The following is a 24953-nucleotide window of genomic DNA, read 5'->3' on the forward strand; positions in this document are numbered from 1 at the left end:
CTTCTTAAACTCTGAAATATAAAAGTCTCTGCCGGCCTCAGGTCTTCAGGGAGACATTTCCACAGAGAGGAACCATCGTAATAAAACCTCACAGTGGGTTTTTGTTCTAACTTTAGGGATAATTAAAAGGCCGGTGTTGACCTGAGGGTCTGAGAGGTTCACAGGTTAAAAGCAAATCTGATAAATAGGTGGGACTGAGACCATTAAGAGCTTCACAAACCGACAGAAGGATCTTAAAATTGATTCTCGGAGACTCTGAAAGTAGTTTAATGGGTTCCCTTTTTCTGGTCCTGGTCAACAGAGGTGCCGCCGACTTTAAAAGTAATTGAGCTATATTCTTCTGAGAGAGTAGAAAGTAAAGCAGAAAGCATATAAAGGCGTGCATTAGTGTCTCTGCTGGCTTGAGAGAAACGGACGGAAGATAAGATGCATTCTTAGTTACCTTTCTATAATATGGAACCAAGATCTGAATCAAAGATAACTCCTAGACCTTTTTACTTTATATTAAATGGGATTTAATGCCGGCGCTTGCAGCTTTGGATTGAGTTTCTCTCTCTGAGCTTCACTACCAACAACCAAAACTTTGTTTTGTCCTGATTGAGTTGCAAAATGCAGTTAAAGGGAAAACTATTGGCCCAGAGTGTCCACGAGATGCTGTAGTGTGAAGCTGTGGATCGCTGATCCATCCGTGTTAATCTGGGTCCCAGTTAAAGACATGCAATCCAGACTGTTATCTAAAGTCAGGTTGTTAATAAGACATATTGACAGACTATGAGTGGTTTATGCATGCACAGATCTAAGACTGAGTCGGTTGCAGGACCAGATTGAGGACCAAGGTTGCTAACAGATGGCAACCAAGGCCTCCTGTCAGACCAAGAGTCTCCAGTGGTGGCTCTTGTGGGCCCTGACTTGGTAGAAGTCCGGTTGGATGGAGGAGACACCCAGGGGCTGGAAACAAGGTGAGTAGATGTACCACCCCGAGAGGAGCTGGTGGAGCCAACGACCACACTATGAGGATCCTGTGAGTGTTCATCCGGTACAATGAACTTGTTGGATAGGCAGAGCTTCTGAGCTGACAGAGGTCAAGAAGATGATCTACCACCCTGTTTTCCCAAATGAAGTTAGTGAAAGGAGAGTCTTACTTTTTTTGCTGCCGTCGACCACAACCCAGTGCTGATGTCACCTGGTCTGAGCGAGCAGAGCTGACTGGGGCTTTCGGTTTAGCCCAGAGCGGTTGGCAGGCGTCCTCAGGGACGGTGACTGGAACAGGAACAGAGGCAGCGGCTGAAATTGCTGCCGCTGGCGGAGTGCAAACTGTGGCCGGAGAAGCTGCAGCGTCAGCAGGACAGGGAGCAGCTCTTCAGGACTGGGTGACGGAGGCCTCTGTGTCCGAGGGCCTCTAAACCTCCTGGATTTTATAGAGCGTAGAAATTCTTTCCTCCAACTCCACAATCTTCTGGCTGTGACGGACACAACTCTCGTAGCCAGTTGGTGAGGAAAGTGGAGTCATGGCTCCTTGAGCCGATAACACAAGGTCCAGCCCTCTGACGGCTATAGTGCATTTAAAACAATAAAAGATTCACTGTAAAAACTGGTTTAAAACTCTAACTTAATGAAACAAAACTACATCAGCTTATAGAGAAACTTCTGATGGACATCTAAAACATGCGTGATTTCATTCATTTGGACAACAGAAATGAAAACACCTGAGACTAAGACCAGGGTCAACACTAGTTACTCTAAGTTACTAAGCCTTAACCAACACAGTACCGTTTATTCCAGTTATGTCACAGTTAAATCACATTCAAGATTTGGAAATCATTAGTAGGTATTTCTGAAGAACTGTAGCGGGCTGCACCTTGATTTTTACTTCAGGTCAACTAAATTAAACGCTTACCTTGATAGTCCAACGAAGTCAACGAGTACTAGACAATGACTTGCTCTGTAAAATGGCCATAGTTCAGTGTCTGATAAATGTCTGCACATTATAGAGTGACCTTTCACAGGCACACCTGCTGTTCAATCAGCATGTTGACATGTCACACCTGTCAGGTGGATGGATTATCTCAGTGCTCACGGACGTGGAATTGAATACACTCGTGAATGAGATGAGAAAGAAACGAAGCTTTTGTGTACATTGAAGAAGTCTTAGATGTTTTACTTCAACTCATGGGAGAAAACCGGAGAGCTAAATCCATCATTAGTCAGCTGAAAACATTAATTACTCATTTCACTTTGTGTAATTTGTTGGGTTTTCTGTCACTGCCTGCAATAAGGCACCGGACTATAAATGATTAAAATGCTTACAGTATGTCACACAGTTATTTATCAGACTAAAACACTTCTGCTGAATCATTGATCCTCTCCATTAACCCAAAGCACACACTGCACAGAAATGAAAAAGTTCCCAAGGCTCATGTCACACGAACGATTACATCAAACGAACAACCCGACCGCATCTCACACGAGGACGGCTTCAACTTCAACATGATGTTTCTCTCACTACGAGTTCAGGAAACGCACACACATTGGCAGAATATACAAGAAATGGAATATATTATTCATAACTATGTTTTCATTTGCTTATAATCATCTAACCAATAAGAATCGTTGAGCTTACAATGAGTCTTTTAGCAGATTTTCTGCCGTGTTGAACTGCAGTGAACAAACCAAACACTGACTCTAGATCGAGCGAGAAGGTCCAGGTCTGGAAGGTGAAGCCAATGCACAAGTGCCAAAAACTGCAGTTCCTCAAACGTCCACCTGAGGCTGGCTCCAGAAGTGAGTCAGTCTCCATAAGTCCCCATGTTTCACAGCAGAAATAAACATGTTTACAGCCTGGTACAAAAAACAGTTTTGGTCTCTGTAGCTAATTTCCCCGTTCATGACAACTGTACTGAGGGTGAATTTATATACAACTCACCTGTTCACATTATATTAAGGCTTAAAGTTATGCAGGATTAGACACAGTCATGATCTGTGGACCTCTTTCTTTAAGAAGTTAAATCTACTTGTATTAAGGTGTTTGGACTCACCGGGCGTCCAGCACGCCGCTCTGCCGTGTCTTCACGTTAACTCTTGATCCTGGGAAGTCGTCACAAGTAACAAACCACCAAGACCTCCTGTCCTTTGGTTTACATTTTTATTTGACAAGACAATGATCTGTAAAACATGTACAATAGGCTTCCCAAAAAGCATACAAAATGATAATCGATCCGTGATAAACAAAATAAATGAAAGAAAATCCAACGCTCACAGAAACATGGTTACATCTCCAGTGTGTGTGTGTTGTAGTGTGTTTTTAAGCATCGCCATCATCAATGTCAAACCCGTCATGGTGTGTTTGTGTTTCCCCCTTTCATCATCCGTTCTACTGTCAGACGAGAAGTGTGAGAATTGAAAAGCTAAAAATAACATAAAGAAGGCACGTCTGGCTCCGTGATGAAAAGCTGTGATGACAATGGATGAACGAGAGAGAACGGAGAGAGGGGGGTAAAGACCGAACAGCGTTATCTCTGACATTCACAGCTTGTGTTTCTGGCATCGAACCCGTAACATGGGAGGGCGTTAGCGGCGAGACGGAGCAAAGCACTTTGGCCGAAACGCAATGCAGCTTTCAAAAAAGAAGGGACAGACCCAGAGTCTCGATCTAATCCATCCGAAATCACTGCACATCACCATCTTATAACTAATGCCTCGTGCTTTTGGGCAAACACAGCCTGCAAACTGAGTTCAAGCTCATATTTCTGTGTTAGGAGGCGGTCGGCTTCATGACTGCGAACACGGTGGTGTCAAGATTTAAATTCAAGACACCTCCAAATGAAGCAACTTTGTTAAACGTAAGGCTCTGGGTAAAAACTGAATGACGCCCCAAAAGTGAGTCTGCAGAGCTGAAACCTAATACTATAACAATAAACGCTCGTGGAGTCATTGGTCTCTGATATAATGGGTCCCAATGATTGTCTTTTTCCCCTTTGCTCAATCTATCAACAGCGGCCCGCCGGCAAACACATTAAACACATTAATCCACAGAAAACTAAACATTCATTTCAGGAAATTAATTCACAGACAAAAGGGCAAAACCATTACATTTAATTCACCTTTATGACAGTTTTTGTTCTGCGGCAAGACTATTAAACACACCGTACGTGAATGTCTGACACTGCAGCACATTATCGAGTCAAAAAGCCAAACACTTGGTCAGGAGGGTTCCACAAGAGCGTAGCTTTTATCGTCCAGGTCCGTGCAGACGTCATTCATCATTCTTTCATCAAATGAAACATCTCAGACACACAAAGGAAACTTTAACGCCGTTAGCTGTTGTACAAGTCCCGATTTATTCCGCATCTTCACTGAATTTACTGCAGATTCATTACGCCGATGGACGGGAACCAAATATCGCAAACTAAATCAAAGTTGTGACGTCGTTTTTTTAAAAATGGTCTTGTGTGTGGCAGTATTTCAGTTAGCATGCAGCGAAAAGTGGAACGTCTATAACAGCAATAAACATAAACGTCTCTCCAAAGCTACGCTCACAGATGATTGTCATACGTCAGAAAAACTTAAATATTGCATTTTGGTGCCCGACTTTGCAGAAAGTGAAAGCTGCAATGAGAAATTTCTCTTTTTCTTGTCGTCATATTTTCATTCCTTTTCAACTTATCTGTGTTTCATCTCCTCATGTATGTGCCTCTCCTCCTTATTTGCATCTCCACCTGCCAGCTCCATCAACTTTTACAAACTGTTTACATGTCCCGCTGTATTTCCACCGCCCGACCGCGTGATTCTGTGAGTGATTTTAACCGGCGCGGTAAGCTACAACCCGCCGTCCTGACCGTCAAACATTTATAACTCAGGACGATTTGTGTGCCTCAAGGTCTCGAGATTAGAGAGGGAAAGATTGCATCGCTGTGTTTACTGCTGTGGCCGTGAGAGATGACGATTCCATGCTGACTGTATTTTCGGATCAGCGCTAAAGACAAAAACAGGCAGCCCGCCGAGCCGTCACACAACAACAACAACGAAACAACTGAAAAAAAAAATCCCGCTCTCTCAACTTAAATTGGACTTGTGCTCTTGGTGTGCGTGACTGTGACGGATGAATTGAGACGGAGATAAAAAAAACAACAACAAAAAAAAACAGCTTCCTTTTTTTTGTGACATTCAAAAGTGTTTTTTTGTTTTTTTTTCCACAAATGAAGAAGATTATTCTGCAAACAGCCTTGGGAAAGTGTTTCAACAAGCCACCGATCATGCCATGCAGAGTAATATGAACAAGAAGTAAAATCCACACCATTTTTTTTATATATTCAAATAAAACATTTTAGTATTAAGTGACGACCTCAATGTACCCGTGAAAAGTAAAATAGTAATATACACGTTTTTTTTTTTTTTTAAACCGCTCAATTTTGACATTTAACAACTTCCATCCCCTGTACAGAGGCACTGATAACACATACATCTGTTTATTTTTTTATGTGTACACATCACCAACAATATATTATTCATCAATATTATCAATACTATTTACACTGTTCATCATTTGGTACCATCTGACATCTATTTAAGACCAATTTTTGATTGAGCCAGGCGTCGCCGTCATCGTGCACGTGTGAAATGTTCTGCATGTATCAGAGTGTGTGTAATGGCAGTATTTTCTTCTGATATATGCTGAACATTTTTCACATTCTGAAAATACATTCCTTATAATGTCTACATTTGAATATTGTGTTATTAGAGGAGGACTGAATGCAAACATTGGTGTTTTTCTATCTGTGTGTGTGTGTGTGTGCTTTGCTGTAAACCGAGTTTCATCCCCCAGACACGAACAGCCTTACCAGCTCTTGCAATTAGGAGCAGCAAACATGAATCATGGAATCGTAATCACGTAATGTTGCCAGGTTACTTCAGAACGATGTCACTTCCTCTCCGTTAGTGCTAACGAGCGGCTCGGAGCCCGTGGGTGGGTTGCTCTGCGTTTCCGGGGACGGACGAGGCGCTTTGACAACATAATAAAGTGGAATGTTTCTTTATTGGATTGCAGCCTGGGCAAGAGTGGGGAAGGCTGTTTTTTTTTTTTTTTTTTTCAAGAGTTATTGTCGGAGTCAATAAATAACTGAAATACTTTCAAACATCTTGGGTGATTAATTGAAGCTGCCTGCAGAGCCAGATGATCAGGCTTTGGAATTCCTGGGAACAAATTCAGCGGTGTGCATTTAAAACCCGACCAACCAACCGTGGAAGAAGAGGACTTTGAAGAGATTGCAAAGATGGTACTTATTACTTTCTCTGTGGAACCAAGGCCTGATATTTTAGCCTTACTCACCGAGAGTGGGAGAGATGTTCAAATCACTTTCCACGGCTGTAAACAGAAGAGTCCAGGACCGGCAGCTTCACATGTAACAATCATTTTCTTTTTTTCTTTTTTGCGATGGGGACGTTGTATGTTCATGGCACAGAATGTTGCATATAATATTTCATACTGAATCCACTGAAAATGCTGTTTTGTTGGTTTGTTTTTGGTGGAAATTTAGTTTTGCAAGCATCGCACAGGTAGAGCAGAGTTACTCTGCGTTAATTAGCTGAGGGTGGGGGTGTTCCAGTTCACCTACGTTGCAACAACACCTCTCACCCCTGATGAACATATTGTAAAAGCCCCGCCTCATCATGTGCAGTACACACATGATTTCAATGGCGGTCTGGCTTGTCAGAGGTCGTGAACTGTGTGTATTTGTGTGTGTGTGTGTGCGCGCCTTAATTTCATATGAAATCTTGAATGTTTTGTTTTTAAACCGATATTTAAAATAAGAATATTAAAAGAAACCAAGAAAAGCCAACGTTCCTATTTCTCCATAACACCCATAAATATGCCTCATAAATAAAAAACCCAGACAGTTTTAACCGTATGTACGTTAAAACTTTTAAAACAATAGATGGGATTTAAACGAGTGTGCTCGCCTTTGCTTTCCATGCAAATTTAGGTGACCTGGAACTCGCCCCGTGCGGCCATGACTTGGTGCTGTGGTCGTCACGGCTACACGTACATGGCGGGAGACACGAAGCTCTCGCCGCGAGAGATGTTGGCAGCCGTCGGGTCGCGATTGGACGACTCCAAGTCGTTGCCGTGGTGGCCGCCGTGGTCTCTGAGTTCGTTGTCGTACTTGGCCGAGTCGTCCAGGACCGGGGGGGCGCCGCCGTTCAGGGCTCCGGTGGTCTCGTCGTCCAGGTTCTGCAAGATTCGACAGAAATAATCAAATTAAATCACAGGAAGACTCACCTGAGATGGCAGTATTAAAACTTCATTTCAACTTTAAGTAAGTAATTATATACAGCACACGATTAATATTGTTTGATTGACTGGTACAAAACACAAACCCCATGGTTTCCCTGCAACACAGTGTGGAGCTGCCCAAACAGATATGAAGCCCGCTGTGACAGAACGCGGCTTCTACGTGTCAGCGAGCAGAAACATGGTTTTTGTGTTTGCGTGTGTTAGTTACCGTGACAGGCTCTCCCCCTGTGGGCTCGTAGTAAACCTCTCCCGGGCTGAGCGGGACCGTCTCTGTGGCCGTGGGAGGCTCTGATGGCTTGTTCAGCTACACGCACAGAAAGCACAGCGACAAAGAGAAGAGAGCAAAACATGGAACAATGCAGCGAAGGAAGAATATACAGCTGAGAGGTTTATGTTATATTTATAATAACAGAGCTGCACAGTCGAGTCATAAAAAGAGACGATGAGGCCTTCCACTCAGAAATATGAAGATGGATTCATGACAGTGTGTGGTGTTGGTGCTACTTGATCTGCTGTGATCAGGAGCTGTCAGTTAATGCTGTGTAGCATTAAATCAGTAAATTGACATTATATTAAACTTCATTTTAACACGACGGCGTCTTTATTTTGACAAATGACCCCGTGATTATCACTTGTGGTCACAGCTGCCACATATTTTTTTTGCTTTTAATGAAAACTAGACTTTATTACATCCATCCATTTCCCATAACCGGTCTCGGAGGGGCTGGAGCTAATCCGAGCTGACATTGAGCGAGAGGCGGGATACATCCTGGACGAGCCACCAGCTCGATCACAGGGCCGACGCATAGACACCTACGGGCAGTTTAGAGTCACCAGGTCAAAAGCTCCAGCCGCGGTTCAAAGCAGGATCCTTCACGGTGATGCTTTATAAATATATTCTCATGGCTCAGGTCATTGTTTTCATTGGTTATGATAACACTGCAGAGATCTGAGATCTGGGGATGTGAATACATCGTTAAAAAGACGGAGCAGTGAGATAATCACACAGGTTAGTCCGGTTCATCACCATTTTTATCAATTATTAATAATGACAGGGGAACAAGCAACGCATGAAAAGAGATGATTTTTATAGAAATAACTGTAAGCAGGACAACATCGCCCTGCGTTAATCATATTCAACAGAATCACTTCACGCGTGAGCCGTGCTCCATCTGCAGTTTGGATTAGTCGAACTCATTTGGAGGTTAAATATGAAACTGTGACCCAAACTGTTTGTTGTTGACCTCCATCACAGTTTAGAGTTGTTTCACAGTACAGTAAACCCAAGACGGTTCAACAAGATAACTGGATTATTTGTCAGTTTTATTCAAACATGTGATGATGTGATTAACATTGAGATCGTCCGATTGTAGCGACTATGCGAGGCGTTGAACTGGCAGCACTTGGTTTGAGTTCGGTCAAGATCACAGTCTGTTTTAACACAGAAGGAGTCCGCAGTGACACGGCTGAACTCGACCACAAAGAGGACTCGTGTATGATGCTCTGCACTATAAACTTTTAACATTCTGCATTCAGAGACCCGGATGACTTGTGCCTCGATCACCCTCCAAGACGAGAGGTCTGACTTCCACAGATGGTGCTCTCTGAGACGTTTAATAAACTTTAACTGCTGAACCCTGTGAACCCCCATTTCAGCCCGGGTATTTACAGGCGTTCAGACATATTTTATACTTCTAATCAACATAAAATTGCAGAGTTTGTGATAGAATGATGGAATGAAATAAATGGAGAGGAGGAGAGGAACGCTCTAATGGAGCTCTTTACAAACCGAGCTAATTATTTCGACACATAAGCCAACTCAGATCTCCAATCGATAGCCATTAGCCCCATTATGACTGGCCAAATGGACTCTGCGTGTGTGTGTATTGTGCGTGTGTGTAGAATATAATGGCAGTGACAACAATAAAGATTGATTTGACGCCATGTTGGCCACTCACCATCTCCGTGGAGCTGCCTGCCTTCACAGGAGGAGGGGGCTTATGCTTGGGGGGACCGCTGATTGGAGAAAAGACAAAGATAATACAGTATTGATCGCCGCTACGTCAAGACATCAGCTTTCTTTGTACCAAACAAAAGAAACGAGTTGTGTGACTCGGAGTGCAGGGACACAGACAGTCTCAAACATTAAGCTCTAAAGACGTCCTGCTGTGCCGCGACTCCATCCAGATTCCATCAATAAACCTTTTAATGAAAAATTCAGCAATTAAAAAAAAAGTGAGTTTTTACACTGGAAGCTATAATCTGTGAGTTTGTAATTATCCCAGCTTTAAAAAAAACATTTCTCCTTCACCTCGGTGAAATCATCTAGTTGAAGTGGAGACCTTGAGCACGGCACACTTGACTTCAGTTTCGGGATTTGTAAAAAGCCTCATTGACATTTTGACCAGCATGCACATCAAAGCCCGGCACACACACCTCATCCTTTGTTACTCTGAGCATAACGAGAAGGTGAACGTCCTTGATTAGCTTTATTTTCGACACGTCTGACACTGAAAAGGCAGATGATGAGAGAGACAAAGAGAGTTTGTTGTCGTGTTTTCACCCCGCAGGAGCTGAGAGGTCACAAGAGAAGGAATATATATATATCCGTCTGGAGCTGCAGAACATATGTGAGCCTTATGATGCTGACACAGCAAACAACTCGGTCCATGCAACATTAAATTCTGACTAAAGACAAGCAGCCACTGTTACTGAGGTTGGACAACACATAGAGGCCAGGTCAGGGTGTAACATGTGATACATTAAGTTAAATGTAATCAGAACTTTAGAGCAACAAAATCCAAAATCCCGCTGGAGAGCGGATAAAGAGCTGCAGGTTCTGACCCAGAAATGTTTAGAAAATATCAAGACGTTCATATTCTACAGCAGTCACCCATTCATACATTTTATGTTAATTTCATTTGTTTTCCTGATATCTTGAAATGAAAAATGTTATCACGAGATAACAGGAACATTTTTCCAGATTTCCGTCACGCCGTGCTGACTGATCTATATGCTCCTGCTCCTTTTCATATTGCTACACTGACTGATGTTTCCTGCACTGATTTCATATACTAGACTTGTCCTTTTTGTTTTTCATCAAGATCTCGTATTAATTATGCCGTTATATATTATCTCATTTGTTTTTTCAGGAAATCGACAAGCTCGAGAAAACAAAATGAAAAAGTGAAATTAAGTCGTTATCATGAGAAAACGGAGGAAATTAAATGTATGAATGCATGGACCGCTCGGGCTTCTGTGAAATTAAATTTTATTTTTCAACTTTATTAAACTCACTGGGGAAAACTGGGAGCTTAGACACACACTGTACATACAAACAGATCCGTAAAAGTGAAAAAGTCTGTCAATAATCTGATTAATAAACTTCCTAAGAACAATCAGAGAGGATCACCGACTGTACTAATGGTGAAAACATCCTACAGAGCTTTTAGCAGTCAGACTGCAGAGGAAGTGAAGGACATGGAGTGTAGGTCAGTAAATCATAACGCAGAGGAAAGACGTCCAGAAGAGAAATACTCGCTGCTTTCAGGAGGATTGGTTGGTTACAAAAAGAACTGAGATCTGTTTGTTTCACTCCAGTGATCTTAGAACAGATTTTAACAACACCGCTCAGGATGTTTCTGTCTCTGACTGCGAGCATGCGACAGCAGCAGATAGAGGAAAAAAGTCGGGAGAGTCTCAAAGAAAGACTGACAGAAACAACAATGGATGGAGTTTGTGGAGAAGGTGATCATCAAAAATAGTCCTCAGGTATCTGTATGAGGAAACAACGGTGCAATATCTCCTTTAAAGATTTAAGATCACACCAGGAAATAAAATCAGTACGAGTACACCGTCGTCTGAGTCAGATCATTGAAGAAGAGGTCGCAGAGCGTCCCACGCTGAGTGTCTGAATAAAAACCTGATCAAATATCCACCCCTCTGAGTGCCCCTGCATCATCTGTGTACATAATGTAGAGTGAGGCCAAGAGGACGAACCCGTGTGGCGACCACTTACAGAAACCCTCCAAGATCCATAATGCAAGCTGGTGAGGCAGTTTCTAATCACATAGCAACATTTCTATGAAAAGATTCAGATTGAATTCTGATTAAAAGTCAGCAAACAAAAGCCAGACACAGGCTGCTAAATCTCTATATTATATTTAGTATAAGTGGCTGTATGTCTTCCACATCTCTCCCTGTCTGCTAGTTTGTCTGGTGGGATTTTTTATTATTTTCTCAAAGGTTATCATGATGAACAATCTAAGTGTGTTTGGTTTTAGATCATTAAAGTCTGTGTGAAGTAAGAGTGAACGTGTGTTCGACCAGAGAAGAAAGTGTTATTAACCACCCAGCCAAATCTGAATCATTAAAAATATCAACAAATTTATGAAATGAGGTAGAAATGAATTCTCAGAGTTCAGAAAATGACATGACTAAATTTGAAACACTCTGAGCTGAGATGAATTCATCTCTGTCTCTCAGCTCAGGGTGGCCTCAGCGTGTCATCGAGCCGCCCTTTAAGGACCGCCCACAAAATCCTAAAACTGAGAACTAACTCACTAACTAACTTTACATTTCAGTAATACGTCGTTCAAAGTCTTTTCACGTGTTTTCAGCAACTATTTTCCTACATATTGAATATATTTTGAAAGAATTCTCAGAATTGGAAAAAGTTATTTTCATGTTTTTCAAGGCGAGAATCAAAGTTAAAAACTATTTGGGAGATCGGCATCATTCGTTCCATCAAACCGAAGACGTTTCCTGTCAGCATCACGGTTCCTCTCAGTGGTTGAGGACAGATTTGATCCCCCTCCAGGCTGCCTGCAGATCACAGCTTCCCTCCTCATCTTCCACCTTCTCCTTATACATTATTTTAGCTTACCTTACTTATTCCACCCACAAAACTATGATAAAACATGCTGTGTAAACTCAATGGCAGATATACTTTAGCAGTAGTATAAAGGTCCATCAGATAATAACATTAACCTCCACACACACACCAGCATGCTCAGCCCACACGTCCCCCCGGTGAGGAACAGATGGGGACGAATGGAAATCCACAGAGACGGCCTGTTTCTGAGAAATACTGCAATTCATTACTTGTCATAGCTGACTTATCACAGTTAAATTGCCTATTTAACTCATCCAGCAGAGGCGGGACAATATTCATTTGTGTTTCTACCTGATAAACGTGAGTCAATATTCGCTCTCCTTTCAGTTCTCGTATGGTCTCCACTCGTTTTTGACTAAGTATGCGGCTCTTTCACTGTATTTTATCTTTTAATATTTAACCAGTTACCTCCGTCTGTGGAGCTGCGGAGGCAGCACACTTTTTCTTTTTCTTTTGAAATCTTCCTACGGAGGGTTGTAAGAGCAGTTCAGACAAACCTACCGTACAGTATACATGCGAGGCTGCAAAAGAAAAACAAGTTAAAGAGGCTAAAAACTGCGCGGAGCTGCAGAAGAATCTTTGATTTGGCACTTTTGAAGTTGAAGGAGACAAGCGAGTCTCGGAAAATTCATCCCATTAAACCCAGTCGAGTCAAATCAGTGGGTGTTTAAGAGTAATAATAGATTTCCTCAGCGCCGCGTTGGATTTAACATATTTCAGTTGAAGTTTTGAAGCTTGCCTTTTAGTGCCTGTGTTAGCGTCTCGCTGGGAACAAATGGCGTCTTTAAGGACCGTCATTTTCTACTAATTTGTGCTCAGAGCAGAGGTCACGGGTCATTTCGATGAGCTTACAGTTCATTCTTTGGCCACTTTGACCCTGAACTTTGCAATCAGCTTTTAATTTTGGTTCCCGTCATGAATTCTGTCTTTATTCTCTAAGTGGCCGTTACATATTTGTGCATCAGCGACATGACGGTAAATGTAATTAACATCTCTGACTCAGAAAGTAAGCCGGCACAATGACTGCTTTGTTCACTTCTCTAATCCCTGTTGTTCCACAGGAAGTCTCGGTTTGGAGGATCAGGAGGGTTACTGTAGTCCTATTACCGGCTGTAGTGGTTGAACGGCGAGGCAGAGGAGCATTTTGGGAGTAAAATCTCCAGGCTATAAACTTCAAGTCAGGATTTGTGACCGTGGTATCTCTGCCGGGTCCCCACGTGACATGTAATAAGTTTTAATGAGCCTCAGTGCCAGAGGAGGAGGTTTAATAAACGATGGAGTAGATGGTAATGAAGACTCACTCTGCGTCCTCTTGGCGCTTGCGGATGTAGAAGATGATTCCGATGACGATGCCGATGAAGGCGAGGGCGCCCAGGATACCTCCGATAACGGCACCTGTCGATGGGCCGGGAGTGATTTGTCTTTTCTCTTCTAGAAAAGATGAAAAGACACAGAGAGAAGAAAGAAAGAGAGAAGAGAGAGAACTGTATTACCGATTCATTCAAATTTCATGTGTCTGCTTCTGGCGCTTTAATGTGTTTTGCCGCTGAGAGGAAGTCGTCTGTGGCAGCGTGAGTCAGCAGTATTTCATTAATAACTGGAGATGAGCACGATACGTTAAACAAACACAAACACACAGTTTAATCTAATGGAATATTAATAATTTAAAAGGGAATACCAGCAAAGTGAGTCATGAGAGTCGCAGGTAGTCAGAAGTGTGTGTTCAGTGTCAGCGCTGTGTGTGTTATTATGCTGTAACACTGAAGCACACAGTCACATGAGCACAAAGAACTCAGCACAGAGCTCTCTGTTGTACATTAACACTGGCGGATGCAGTAAATCTCTGCGATGCGGCTTCACATCAGCCGAGTTCTCACGCTGACCTCGACGTCTCCTTTCAATTAAGAGCCTGTTTATGATTTCTGGAGGGCAGCGAGGCATCTCAATTGACTGTAAAAGCCTCTCATTACAGAGCTGCTTTTATTTAAAAGAAAAGAGGGAAAGAAAGCGGCAGGCTGACAGCGGCTGTACGCGGATGATTCTGCACAATCATCGGATTGAACAGGAGGTTCTGGCGGAAACAACAAAGCGAGAGCTGAATGATTTTCTCAGGTTGTTTGGTCCTTTTTTTTTTATGAAATCATATTTCTCAGAAGTAAAAGCACTCCTTTGATACAGAGATGATAAAAGGATAATTACTTGATAATTTTCCACTCATTTAACTTTACTACATACATTTAGCTGATTTGTTCGGGCGCAGTGAAACTAATTTGCTGCCACCGCAGGAAAAAGCGGCGCCGTTATTGCTGCATGTACGACAGTTTCATTTTGAGCTACGGCTTTCGAGATGCAATTATATACATTCAAAAACACATTTGCATAAAACATTTTTCTTTGCTTTTGTGAGAAGTGAGTACACTCTCGTCCTTTACGGCCTCTTCTCAGGCCAAAGAACCATTAGCAGCCTGGAGAAACACCTCCAACACGTGTCCGATCATCAAATCATCTTTCCAACAATGACACAGTCCTCATGAAAACAATCTGTGTTAGTTTACAACAACATGACACCTCGAATAACATTTAACATAAATTCTTTGAGCTTCCAAAATGAAATTTCCATGAACCTTGAGAGGTTTCAAAAAGCCGATCAATAAATGAAACTACATGCACAGACAGATAGTACATGAGTACATAACTGCTGTTTGATCAGTGAGTGTCAGATCATGTAAAGACAGACTGCAGTTAGTGAGTCCGGCCAGCAGGTGGCATTCTGTTCCAAGCTTACACAATGAAGTAGATAGATAGATAGATAGATAGATAGATAGATAGATAGATAGAACAAAGGAGAGGTGGGGAGGGAGAGAAAGATGGAGCAGGGTGGAGGTTGGAGATAGGGAGGGTGAGGTATGAAAGAAGGGAGGGGATGAACAGGGATGATGTTGTATAGGTGGGGAAAGAAAATAGTAGCAATGCACAATGACGGCATGGAGAGACAGATGGAGGGAGGAGGCAGAGGATGACACCGGCCTTTCCTCGCAGCTGGAGGCGCACACACACACACACACACACACACACACACACTGAAGCATGTCGTGCACACGCGTGTCAAAAGCTCGCTTGAGGTGTGTGAATGAATCGTGGGGCTGCACGAGAGATGACACACTGGAGAGACATGGGAAGGGTGGAGGAGGTGGAGGAGGGTGGCCTGAAACCTGATTGGTTGAAATAAAAAAATGGGGGTGACAATGGAGTAGAGAGAAGAACGAGTTTCTCTGGAGGTGGACGCAAAACTGGTGTTAACAATCTCTCACTCCTTTCTCACTCATTAAATCCCCCACGACCATCACACACCTGTACCTCTCACTGCAGGCGAACCAGAGGTGTTAGGCTGCATATTGTTAATACTCCATCCACCCGTGTGTCTACGAACACTCAACCCTGAATGGAAAATGCCAGAAATCTGGATAAACGGCTACAGCAGTTGGAAAATTTGAATATTCCTTCTAATATATATAATATCACTGCAGGAGCAGTTCCTCCTCTTTTTTTTTGGACAACCTCCCACCCTTACATGGCTCCCCTCCAACAGGAAGCCCCAAAAGTAAAGAATTAAAAGGGCAACAAATACCCAGACGGTGTGTGTGGGCACAGGAGACAGATCCATTTGCATAAATATGGAAGTTTATTAATAACAAAACTATCGAGCGAGCACCATCCAAACCCAAGCTGTTATTGCTCTGCGAGCCAAGATTACACAGTGCACAAGGTCGTAGTACGAGTGCAGAACAAGTTTGGAGAGTCGGATCTTGATTTTTTGTGGGTTCTCACTTTGCAGATTTTGTAAATTTAAAAATGTTTGAGAGGGCGAGAGAACTCTTACTGACACGTTTGAAAAGGACGCAGCCTTTATTTCACTGTTAGGTAAATAAAATGCTATTTCTCAAGGTTAGACATGATGGTGCTTCACATCCAATCCAATAGTGTTTGCTCTGTGTTGAAGAAGCAAGGTTGCTCTGTGTAATACCTGCCATATAATTTTTCTTACTTAATCAAGAGATAGCGGGATGATTGTCTTATCGCTCGCTCTCCAAACGCTGTCAGACCTTACCTCGTTGACTAATTACTTCTCAGATCTCTTGTATCACGCGCGGTGGTTTTGCCGTTAATTAACTTTCATACAAAAGTGCCATATCGGGTGTGAAGCATCGATGAAATTGAGCACGCCATCCCTCGAAATGACGTTAATATTGGGGCAATACAGGAAGTAGTGTGTAGTCCAAGGGACATTCCTGTGTGGTGATCGGGTTGTACAGAGGAGCTCTTTTAATTATCTTATCTCGTCATGCTCTCTGGAGAACATTTGGATACCGGCAGTTAATAAAAATTCACGTCTCTTATGAATTCTGCCAACCATCCATCCATTTTCCATAACCGCTTATTCTTATCAGGGTCGCATGGGGTTGGAGCCAATCCCAGCTGATATTGGGCAAGAGGCAGGGTACACTTTGGACAGGTCACCAGTTCATCACATCACAACGGTGTCAGCCATTAACCTGCAGGTCTTTGGACTGTTGGAGGAAGCAGGACAACCCAGAGCGACGGGAAGACGCAACTCAAACATGCAACGGCCGAGATCGTTTTCCTCCATGTGTCCACGAGCTGCAGGAGTAACCAGCGTTTGTTTGTCTACAGCGAATGCAGGTTGCATTAGTGGTGAATCAACACACCCACTGACACTTCCTGTGTGTGTCTCCGGCAGACCTCATCCTCGTCTTTTGTTACACGCACAAGCTGCACCTTTCACTTTCATTCACCTCCGTCCGTTAGAGCCCGTCTTTAAGGAACAGGCAGCTCGATTTCCTCGTCAGCGAGTCAGCGCTGCTTCCTGCTGGAGTTGTAGAATATTTATATGAATTATCAAACATTTATACTGTTGAATCAATACCCCCGGCCTGATACTGGAGAATTGCTTTTTAGATGTAAGAAGGAGTGGGGGTGGAGATGGTGCTGGGGATTGAACACAACAATACAACACAACTTCACTCCTGTTTAGCTCGATCTGTTTGTCCATTTTTCACTCCATCGCCTGGTAGCAAAACACCCCAAATCTACAGATATAATGCTATTATCTAAGTGACACTCGAGTGGTGAGAAATTGCTACTGAATCACATGCAATTTAAATGAAATCGAAACAACAATCCCTGTCTAAAGCGCTCCATTGCTCTCTCTTATCAAACGCTTCAGTGTGTGGGCTGTATTACTGTATTAGCCATCAGAGAAACACATTGTGCCCAAGGCCCTGCACTTAACTATGTCTCCCTGATACACAACATGAAAAAAAAAAAGAAAAATCCCACACACATTTGCTAGCAAAAAAATTATAAATAACAGAAAATACCACTCACAGACACAGAAACACAGAAACATGCACCACTGCGACACAAAGTACTCGACTAAAAAGGTTCCTTGGAAGGGTCAGAGATGTAAGCTCATCGTGACAGCTGTTATTATTTTGCATCCAATTTTACAAGCACAAATTCTTCCATCTGCTAAATGTGACTCTTGGACTGTCGACTAAATGGTATGCACTCCACCTGTGTACAAGGGTATCATCTGCTTCGGGCCACCGGTAGAAAATCTATAGATTTGTACCAGAAATCATGCAATCAGACCAGCTGAGTGTCTCTCACAGAAGGCGAGGGTCAAACATCCGACGCTAACGGAGCGCGGATGTGATGAAAGCTGACGAGCCACTCGTGTGACTCCACTTCCAAATGTCAGGTGGGGTTATCTGGTCTCGATGGGATGCACCGTCAAGCAGCAGAGGTGGGGGAGTTAGTGACGCTCGTGTCGGAAAATAAAAGGATAAACAGTAGATCATGTTTTTTGCACATTAACAGTCTTCTTAGTGTGGAGGCGAGCAATTATCACACAGCGAACACTTATATATAACACATATAACACGTTACTGTGTCTTAACGTGCATTTGATTCAGTTATTAACGGAGACGTTTGACGAATCACTTAGTGGCAAATATCTTTAGAGAAAGCAGTCAGCCGGTTGCCATGTGAAGGATTGAAGGAGCAGTGCATGGGATTTGGAGACATCTAGTGGTGTAGTTGCAGATTGCAACACCCTTGTTTCACCCTCTTCTTTCTAGGTGAAGGAGAAACTGCAGGAAAATGTGAAAATCTCAACACGGTGGACCCACATCGTCTAAATATACCCCAAAGTCTCATTATGCCAAACACATAATCACTCCTATATTCAGGTGATTAAACACACACACCTTAAATCTCACCCGCCGGCCTTTAAAGTCTTGTACTTTTGCTTCTACCAATACTTTTACCTACTTGGCAGTCTTGTGAGTCTCGCAGGACCTACAGTGCAGAACCCGAGAAGTCATTTAGAAAGTGGTGAAGACACAGTGGACTGTAATCATAACAGTAAGCACTGAAATGATGCTCGAGAGGACTGAGGACCGGAGCCGCTGTTCGGCCATCCGTGAAATCGCATTTTGAGAAGTGAGCATTTTAAAAACTTAGGGCTGATTGAACGGCTGCCTCAGACTTCTTAAGGTTGTGTTCCCCAAATGTGTCTGACACGAAAAACATATCTCAAGACCTCTGTGAGTTTATGGCTACATGCCTGAAATGTTCTATGACATGAGGCTGTAATGCAACGTGACAGGACATGTTTTGTGTGTTTCAGATTCAGCTGCCGCACAAACAAAAACACAAAAACAATTCACGCACTTCCTTTCATTCTGCTCGCTTCTCTCCCTGAACGCCGCGCTCGCTTACAGTTAGTCGGGTTATAAATAGCAGCTGTAGTGTCGGAGGGGGGGAGGCAGAAAAATCAAAGGACGGAAGGAAAATGGAGAGGAGCGTGAAGGTGAAGCCATGAAGGAGGAGCAGAGCACTGAGCAGGGGATGAGGAGCGATAAACGAGGGGAGGGGAGGGAAGGTGGCGTAGAAGGAGAGATGAGGGAGTGATAGGAGTGTTCGTGGCCTGCAGAAAACAGGAGGAGATTTTAAAGGTCTAAACACTCCTGGGGGAGGCCGTGAGTGACACTGGAACAACAACTGCCTCTGTAACTCTTTCTCAGTTTCTCACCATCCTTCCTTCACCCCCTCGCCTTTTCTTTTTTAGCTCTTTCTCCAAAAACACTTCTCATATTTTGTTTCCTCTCCCGTCATCCTCCTTCGCTGCACGTTATCCGCTTCCTCTCTCCTTTCTCTCGGCCCTCTCATGTTCGTCCTTCAGCCCTCCGTCAGACTGCTGCGCTCTGTACTTCCATACGCCTCCAGTTAAGACACACTCTCTCAATCACTTTGTTTTTCTCTCCTCCTTTTCACAGCCACTATCTCTCGCAGTCTGCTGCTCACTTGCTCTGCTGCTGCTGCCACAACATGAAAAAATGCCCCTGTTGCTTTGTCCTTAACAAGAACACCTCTTTTTCCCACCCGCACTCCTTTTTTTTTCCAACTCTGACTCACAAACAGCGACATTAGCGCGCCCTCTCGCATTTACCGACTCTGAAAAGACAAAGTGACTCGCAGACATTCACAAACACGCACAAAGACAACACAAATACATAAATACAGCGAGCGGTATGCGGCCACCAAGCACTAAAAAGTCCACTAAAATTATGAGTGCACAGAAATTACTGCAATCAGCGGGCAATTATGATGAATAAAAAAGGAATGATTATAATCTTAGAGGCTAAAAGCTTCTTTATTCCTTTCAGCAAGGCACTCCAGAAAAGAGAGAGAGAGGAAAAAAAGGTGAGTGGGAGAACGAGAGGCATGAATATTGTGCTGCACATTAAAGACAAACTGCAGCTGGTTAACAATGCAAAACCTCGTCACTGCACGGCTGTCCTGCAGTGAAAATCTCAGTTTTGAAGGTTAAACATGCACTTTTACAAACAAACGGACTAAAACACTGACATTCTGCCAGCGGCCTGAGATGGCATCATCCATCAGAGCTTTTAGAGCATGCACTTTCATTTCCCAGAGACAAATAAGACGTAGGGAGAGTTCTAAGGCCCGCAAATACAGCCGTATCCCTCCATAAACAAACACTAGATTAAATATTCAAAGTTTCACTTTATTTCCATTAGTGTAGTGACCCACTGTCTGCCTAATTTCCACCGGGCTCCTAAAACTTCTCGAAGAAAGACTGCAACAGAGACACTTCCTTCAGCTCCGTCTCGCTCTCCAGTGGGGCAGCAACAGCGAACAGTGTCCGTCTTTGTTCTGTTAATTGCGATCCAGCAGCTTTACTGTTTTATAAATTCACTCTAGGTGTTTGTTTTGTGTCCCCTCGCGATGTGCCTGACGTTATTTCTACAGTTAGCCACTTCATCACAGTTTGAAACAGCCACCGGTGACGTGGTGAGTGTTCCAGGTCCGTTTTTGTCGTCTGTGGTGAGTTTTCCTTCCCTCTGTGGAGAAAAAAGGGTGGAGGACACGCAGCACAGAGGAGTTTTGTAACAGAAATTGTTTTAATGATCTAAAACATGTCAGCATTTTGGTATCGGTCCAATCCTAAAGGCGCATTGATCGACCCACAGACAAAGTCTGCAAGGCTGACTGAAGATATTCTGTGCAGCAGAATAATGTTTGAGGAGCTGGTTTAAAACAAAAAAAGGTGAGGAGAGGGAAGCACGAGGATGAGGCGAGAATCGAGGACGCGCTGGATGATGACTTGGCTGACGAGAACAAAGTGGGACAGCGGAGGAATCATAAATAAATGAAGGCATCTCCATCACTGTGCACTCAGTGTAATTAGCCTTCTGAGACTAGACGAGAGCCACCCAACCCACGGTTTATTAGTTACAGTACGTGACACACTCTGAGCACACACACACACACACACACACACGACGTGCAGAAGCAGGTCTGATGGCATCTTTAAAGTCTCTCACACACACACACACACACACACACACACACACTAAAGCTCAGCGTGACCTTCTTGAGTAAATCTGCCTATCAGTGCTCTCTGTGTTTGTGTGACATATCTTTGGATATGCAACACTTCACAACCTTATCTGCAGCCCTTTCATTTTCTGACAGCTCGGTGTGTGTGAGCTTTTTTTTTTCCCTGTCCTTTCTCCCCATATGTCTCCACCCACTTAACAGATTAAAGAACACACAAACGCACACTAACTCACTCTCTCTCACACACACACTCTCAAACACATGCAGACACATTCTGTTGCCTGCTTCCCCAAATAACATCCAGGGTAGAGGGGGATTGGGTGTTGGTGGTGTTGGTGGTGGGTGCGGGGAGTGAAATGGCATTTCTCTCTAAATGATCCAGAGCAAATGAGTTTATCTCAGAGACAGACAGCCCCCAAACCATTCAGGATCAAACTAGGTCATAGTCGGGAGGAGAGAGAGAGAGAGAGGGAAGAGAAAAGAGGGACAAAACACAAACGAGGGAGGAAAAAACAGAGTTATGAAGTGGAAGAGAAGAAGGAGAAGAAGAGGAGACGCCAGCTCTCTTCTGTCTGCTGTCTCTTGGTCCCCGCGCTGCATCGTCTCTTCTGTAAACACAGCGAGGCTGACATTTGGAGACGTCCCCTGTCTTAAAAGAGCTGTCACCCACCTAGTCAAATGACATCAAGTCACTTAGAGGGACGGAGGGACGGAGGGACGGAGCACAGCACAGTATCAGAGCTCTGCTGTATTACTTATTCATACTTAAAGAAATGGGGCATTTAAATGATACATCTCACTGTCATGAACCTGAGCTGCTGCACACAGTGAGGTGACGTCTGTGTGGAAACATTAAGTAACATGAAGTTATGCTTTCTGTATGTACGCTTACTGCTGCTCGTCTTCACTGGCTTGATTGACTTACACAGCTGTGTTAGTGAAGCGGTGCTATTAACCTTTAGCTTCTTTAATGATGTAAATATCTGTGTTTAAACTGATTGGAAGCGTAAGCCCAAACCCCCTGTCCCGTCCTGGGACGAGCTCAGCAGATAATAAAAAATCTAAATATGTTGAAGTGTACACTATATTAATGATATTTTCACAGCTTTACCTCACACAGCTCTTTTTTTTCCAACTGTTTGGGTCGGAAAGTTGTGAGATCAGACCTGAGCTGAACTGTCTGAAGCTTTCAAAGCTTTGAATAAGAAATATTCTTAATATAGCATACACTTGAACAGATAATGGCCAGCAGTGCATAGCGCATAGCCCTGTGTACTATAAGTGATACACTGAATATGCATATGTACTTTAAAATACCTGAACTGTGGCTGTGACACTTTTCCACTCATTGATCCTTATTTAAACTATCAGTATGATGATATATTTACAAATGTTGCATATATCTTTTATTGCCGTGTGTATTGTTTTTGGATTGTGATGTCAGAAATCACGAGGCATGTCCATAACTCTTCTTCCAACAGTGTGGAGAAGCAGCTATAGGTTATGGCGATAATATCTGAAAGTTAGTTTGAATAGATTTAAGCAGAGAGTTGGAGAGTACTGACGCAGAGAGAAGAAAGCAAACAAAGCTGCAAAGTATTTAAAGAAACGAGAGTTAAAGATATTGAATTTCAATCTCGGCGGCTGAAAAGATGCATCATTATCATCAGCGCAGGTATTGAGGGATTCATCTGTCGCTAATTATTTTCATTTTCATTGAAACTGGTGTGTATTCTCAATTTGATTTTGTGTTTTTACAACCTATTGTCAGCGTCTGCTTATTTTAAAGATCAATTTTCTCACCCTGAGAGGCGACGCAAAAGGAGGAGAGATCTGTGAATTTCTTCCTTCATGTCCCAAGGATGTTTTCTTCTTTGTTTGCTTCAAATGCTCAGGCTAGGTCAGGAACTATTGTTGTTGGTTATGAGTCTGTAGAAACACACTAAGACGTGGTGTCTGATATTGGAAAAGAAACAGTTCGAGGTAAAAAACTGAAATATCACATGAAGAACTGCCTCGATGAACTGTTTATTTTTTTAAGGTAGCCTACTTCGCAGCCCTACTTTAATTACCTTGCTTTCTATCTTTAGACGCTCTCTGAACTGCCCCTGCTGCAGAGCTCGACCTCGATTACTGCGAAATGTAAACGTCTGTAAAGCAAACATGGACGGAGAGGCATGAACTCAATCAGTAGTTTTTTACAAGACCGTGGGGAGGAGGTCAGAATACCCCGAGAGGAACGGCACAGACACGGGAAGAACATGCAAACTCCACAGAAGGTCTGAACAGAAACCTCAGTGCTGTGATATTATCCTTCAACACGCCTCTTTTATCTCCTCCTTCTACCTGGTCATCACTCACAGAATCAGAGATCTTCATGCTTGGTACAGTTTGCACATTTCTTTGTGAGCTTGACGTGACTCCAGAGGAGATATGACCTGCTGTTGGTCACATAATAATGATATAACATTCATAAAACTTCATGTTTTGTTTGTACAAATTAACAGAACTGCAGCATGAAAGACTAAATGACCGTTTTGTTCTACCAGAGGCAGACTTAACATCTGGTGGTCTTAAAATATGGCTGATTATTACTTGAAATTGGGTTTTTAGCTTCTGTATTCTCAGCGGCCCAGACTGAATAATTCCTCCTCTATGTCAAGCTGATAATAGTGACATCCGACCCTGAATCACACTGAACCTCTCACTCCTGTTTGCCAGCTGCACATTTATCCAGTCCTCTTTAGCTTTCCACGAGTGAGAAAGAACTCCAGAGTCAATTTGGCACTCAATACCGTCTGGCTGAGCCGCACTGTTAAGAGATTAAGCTACCGGGGTAATACCTGCATGAAAATGGGTGAATGCAAAAGTGGGTTGCAATATTTTTGAAGGACTTGGGGTGCGCTCAATTTCAGTCTCACCAGAAACTTGGAAAGGCCTCGAGAGCGGAGGAGAGATCAGTTCTATCAAGCGCTCCCTGGGTTATTTCAAGCGTTTGGAATATATTCAAGTGCTATTTTGCCCAGGTCTGAAGCCAAGGGAGCACTTTTAATATTCAACCTACTTCATTGCACAGTTCACTTACTCCTACACACACACACACACACACACACACACACACGGCTCATGTCACTTCAAGCCACTTCAAACACACTTCACGCTACAACTTCAAGTCCCGCAGGCCCAAATTGGGGTCATATTCTCCTGCAACCAATCATCACACCCCTGAGTGTGAGGATGTGACTGTGTGTGTGTGTGTGTGTGTGTGTGTGTGTGACTCCACATCACTGGGACTCAGATCATGTTTATATGCATCTGTATGTGCAAAAGAGAGAGAGAGAGAGAGAAAAGAGCCAATCACTGACAGCCAATCATCTGTCATTCAGACAGCTATTTGGACACCTGGGTGCCCCGGCAGTGCCATGGCAACAGCAGCTGTCTGTTACCAGGTAACCGTGCATAGCCAATGAGCTCAGGGTGTAGGCAAGAGCAGAGAGGCATTGTGGGAGACACAGAGGTCAAGAGAGGCGCTCTCACACGCAGGAGAGGGTGGAAGGTTAACATGCAGACAGGTGGCATGTGGAGGTCTGAGGATTCAAATGTATCTGTGCACAATGCACACACACACACACACGCACTCACGCACACGCACGCACACACACACACGCACTCACTCACACACACACGCACTCATTCACACACACACGCACTCACGCACGCACACACACACGCACGCACGCATAAGAATGCATAAACATGCAGACAGCAACCTAAAAGCCCACAAAACACACAAACACACACACACACACACACACACAC

At 43.4% G+C, this 24953-nt stretch overlaps 1 protein-coding gene across 2 annotated transcripts in view; it reads right to left on the reverse strand.

Annotated features, from left to right (window-relative positions):
* Window positions 1-3128: 3128 nt before the first annotated feature.
* Window positions 3129-24953, reverse strand: part of pvrl2l (PVR cell adhesion molecule related 2 like) — a 250335-nt gene continuing 228510 nt past the window's right edge. Inside the window, exons 7-10 of one of the 2 annotated variants that reach the window (XM_019270776.2) lie at window positions 13487-13613; window positions 9250-9307; window positions 7500-7595; window positions 3129-7228 (exon numbers count right to left, since the gene is read on the reverse strand). In XM_019270776.2, the coding sequence (XP_019126321.1) occupies window positions 7034-7228; window positions 7500-7595; window positions 9250-9307; window positions 13487-13613 (476 nt within the window). In that variant the 3' untranslated portion in view covers window positions 3129-7033. Of the gene's footprint in view, window positions 7229-7499; window positions 7596-9249; window positions 9308-13486; window positions 13617-24953 lie in introns of both variants that reach the window. The other variant, XM_010743455.3, reaches the window with a different exon arrangement.

This window comes from Larimichthys crocea, chromosome XIII (assembly GCF_000972845.2).
Source record: "Larimichthys crocea isolate SSNF chromosome XIII, L_crocea_2.0, whole genome shotgun sequence".
NCBI classification, from domain to species: domain Eukaryota; kingdom Metazoa; phylum Chordata; class Actinopteri; family Sciaenidae; genus Larimichthys; species Larimichthys crocea.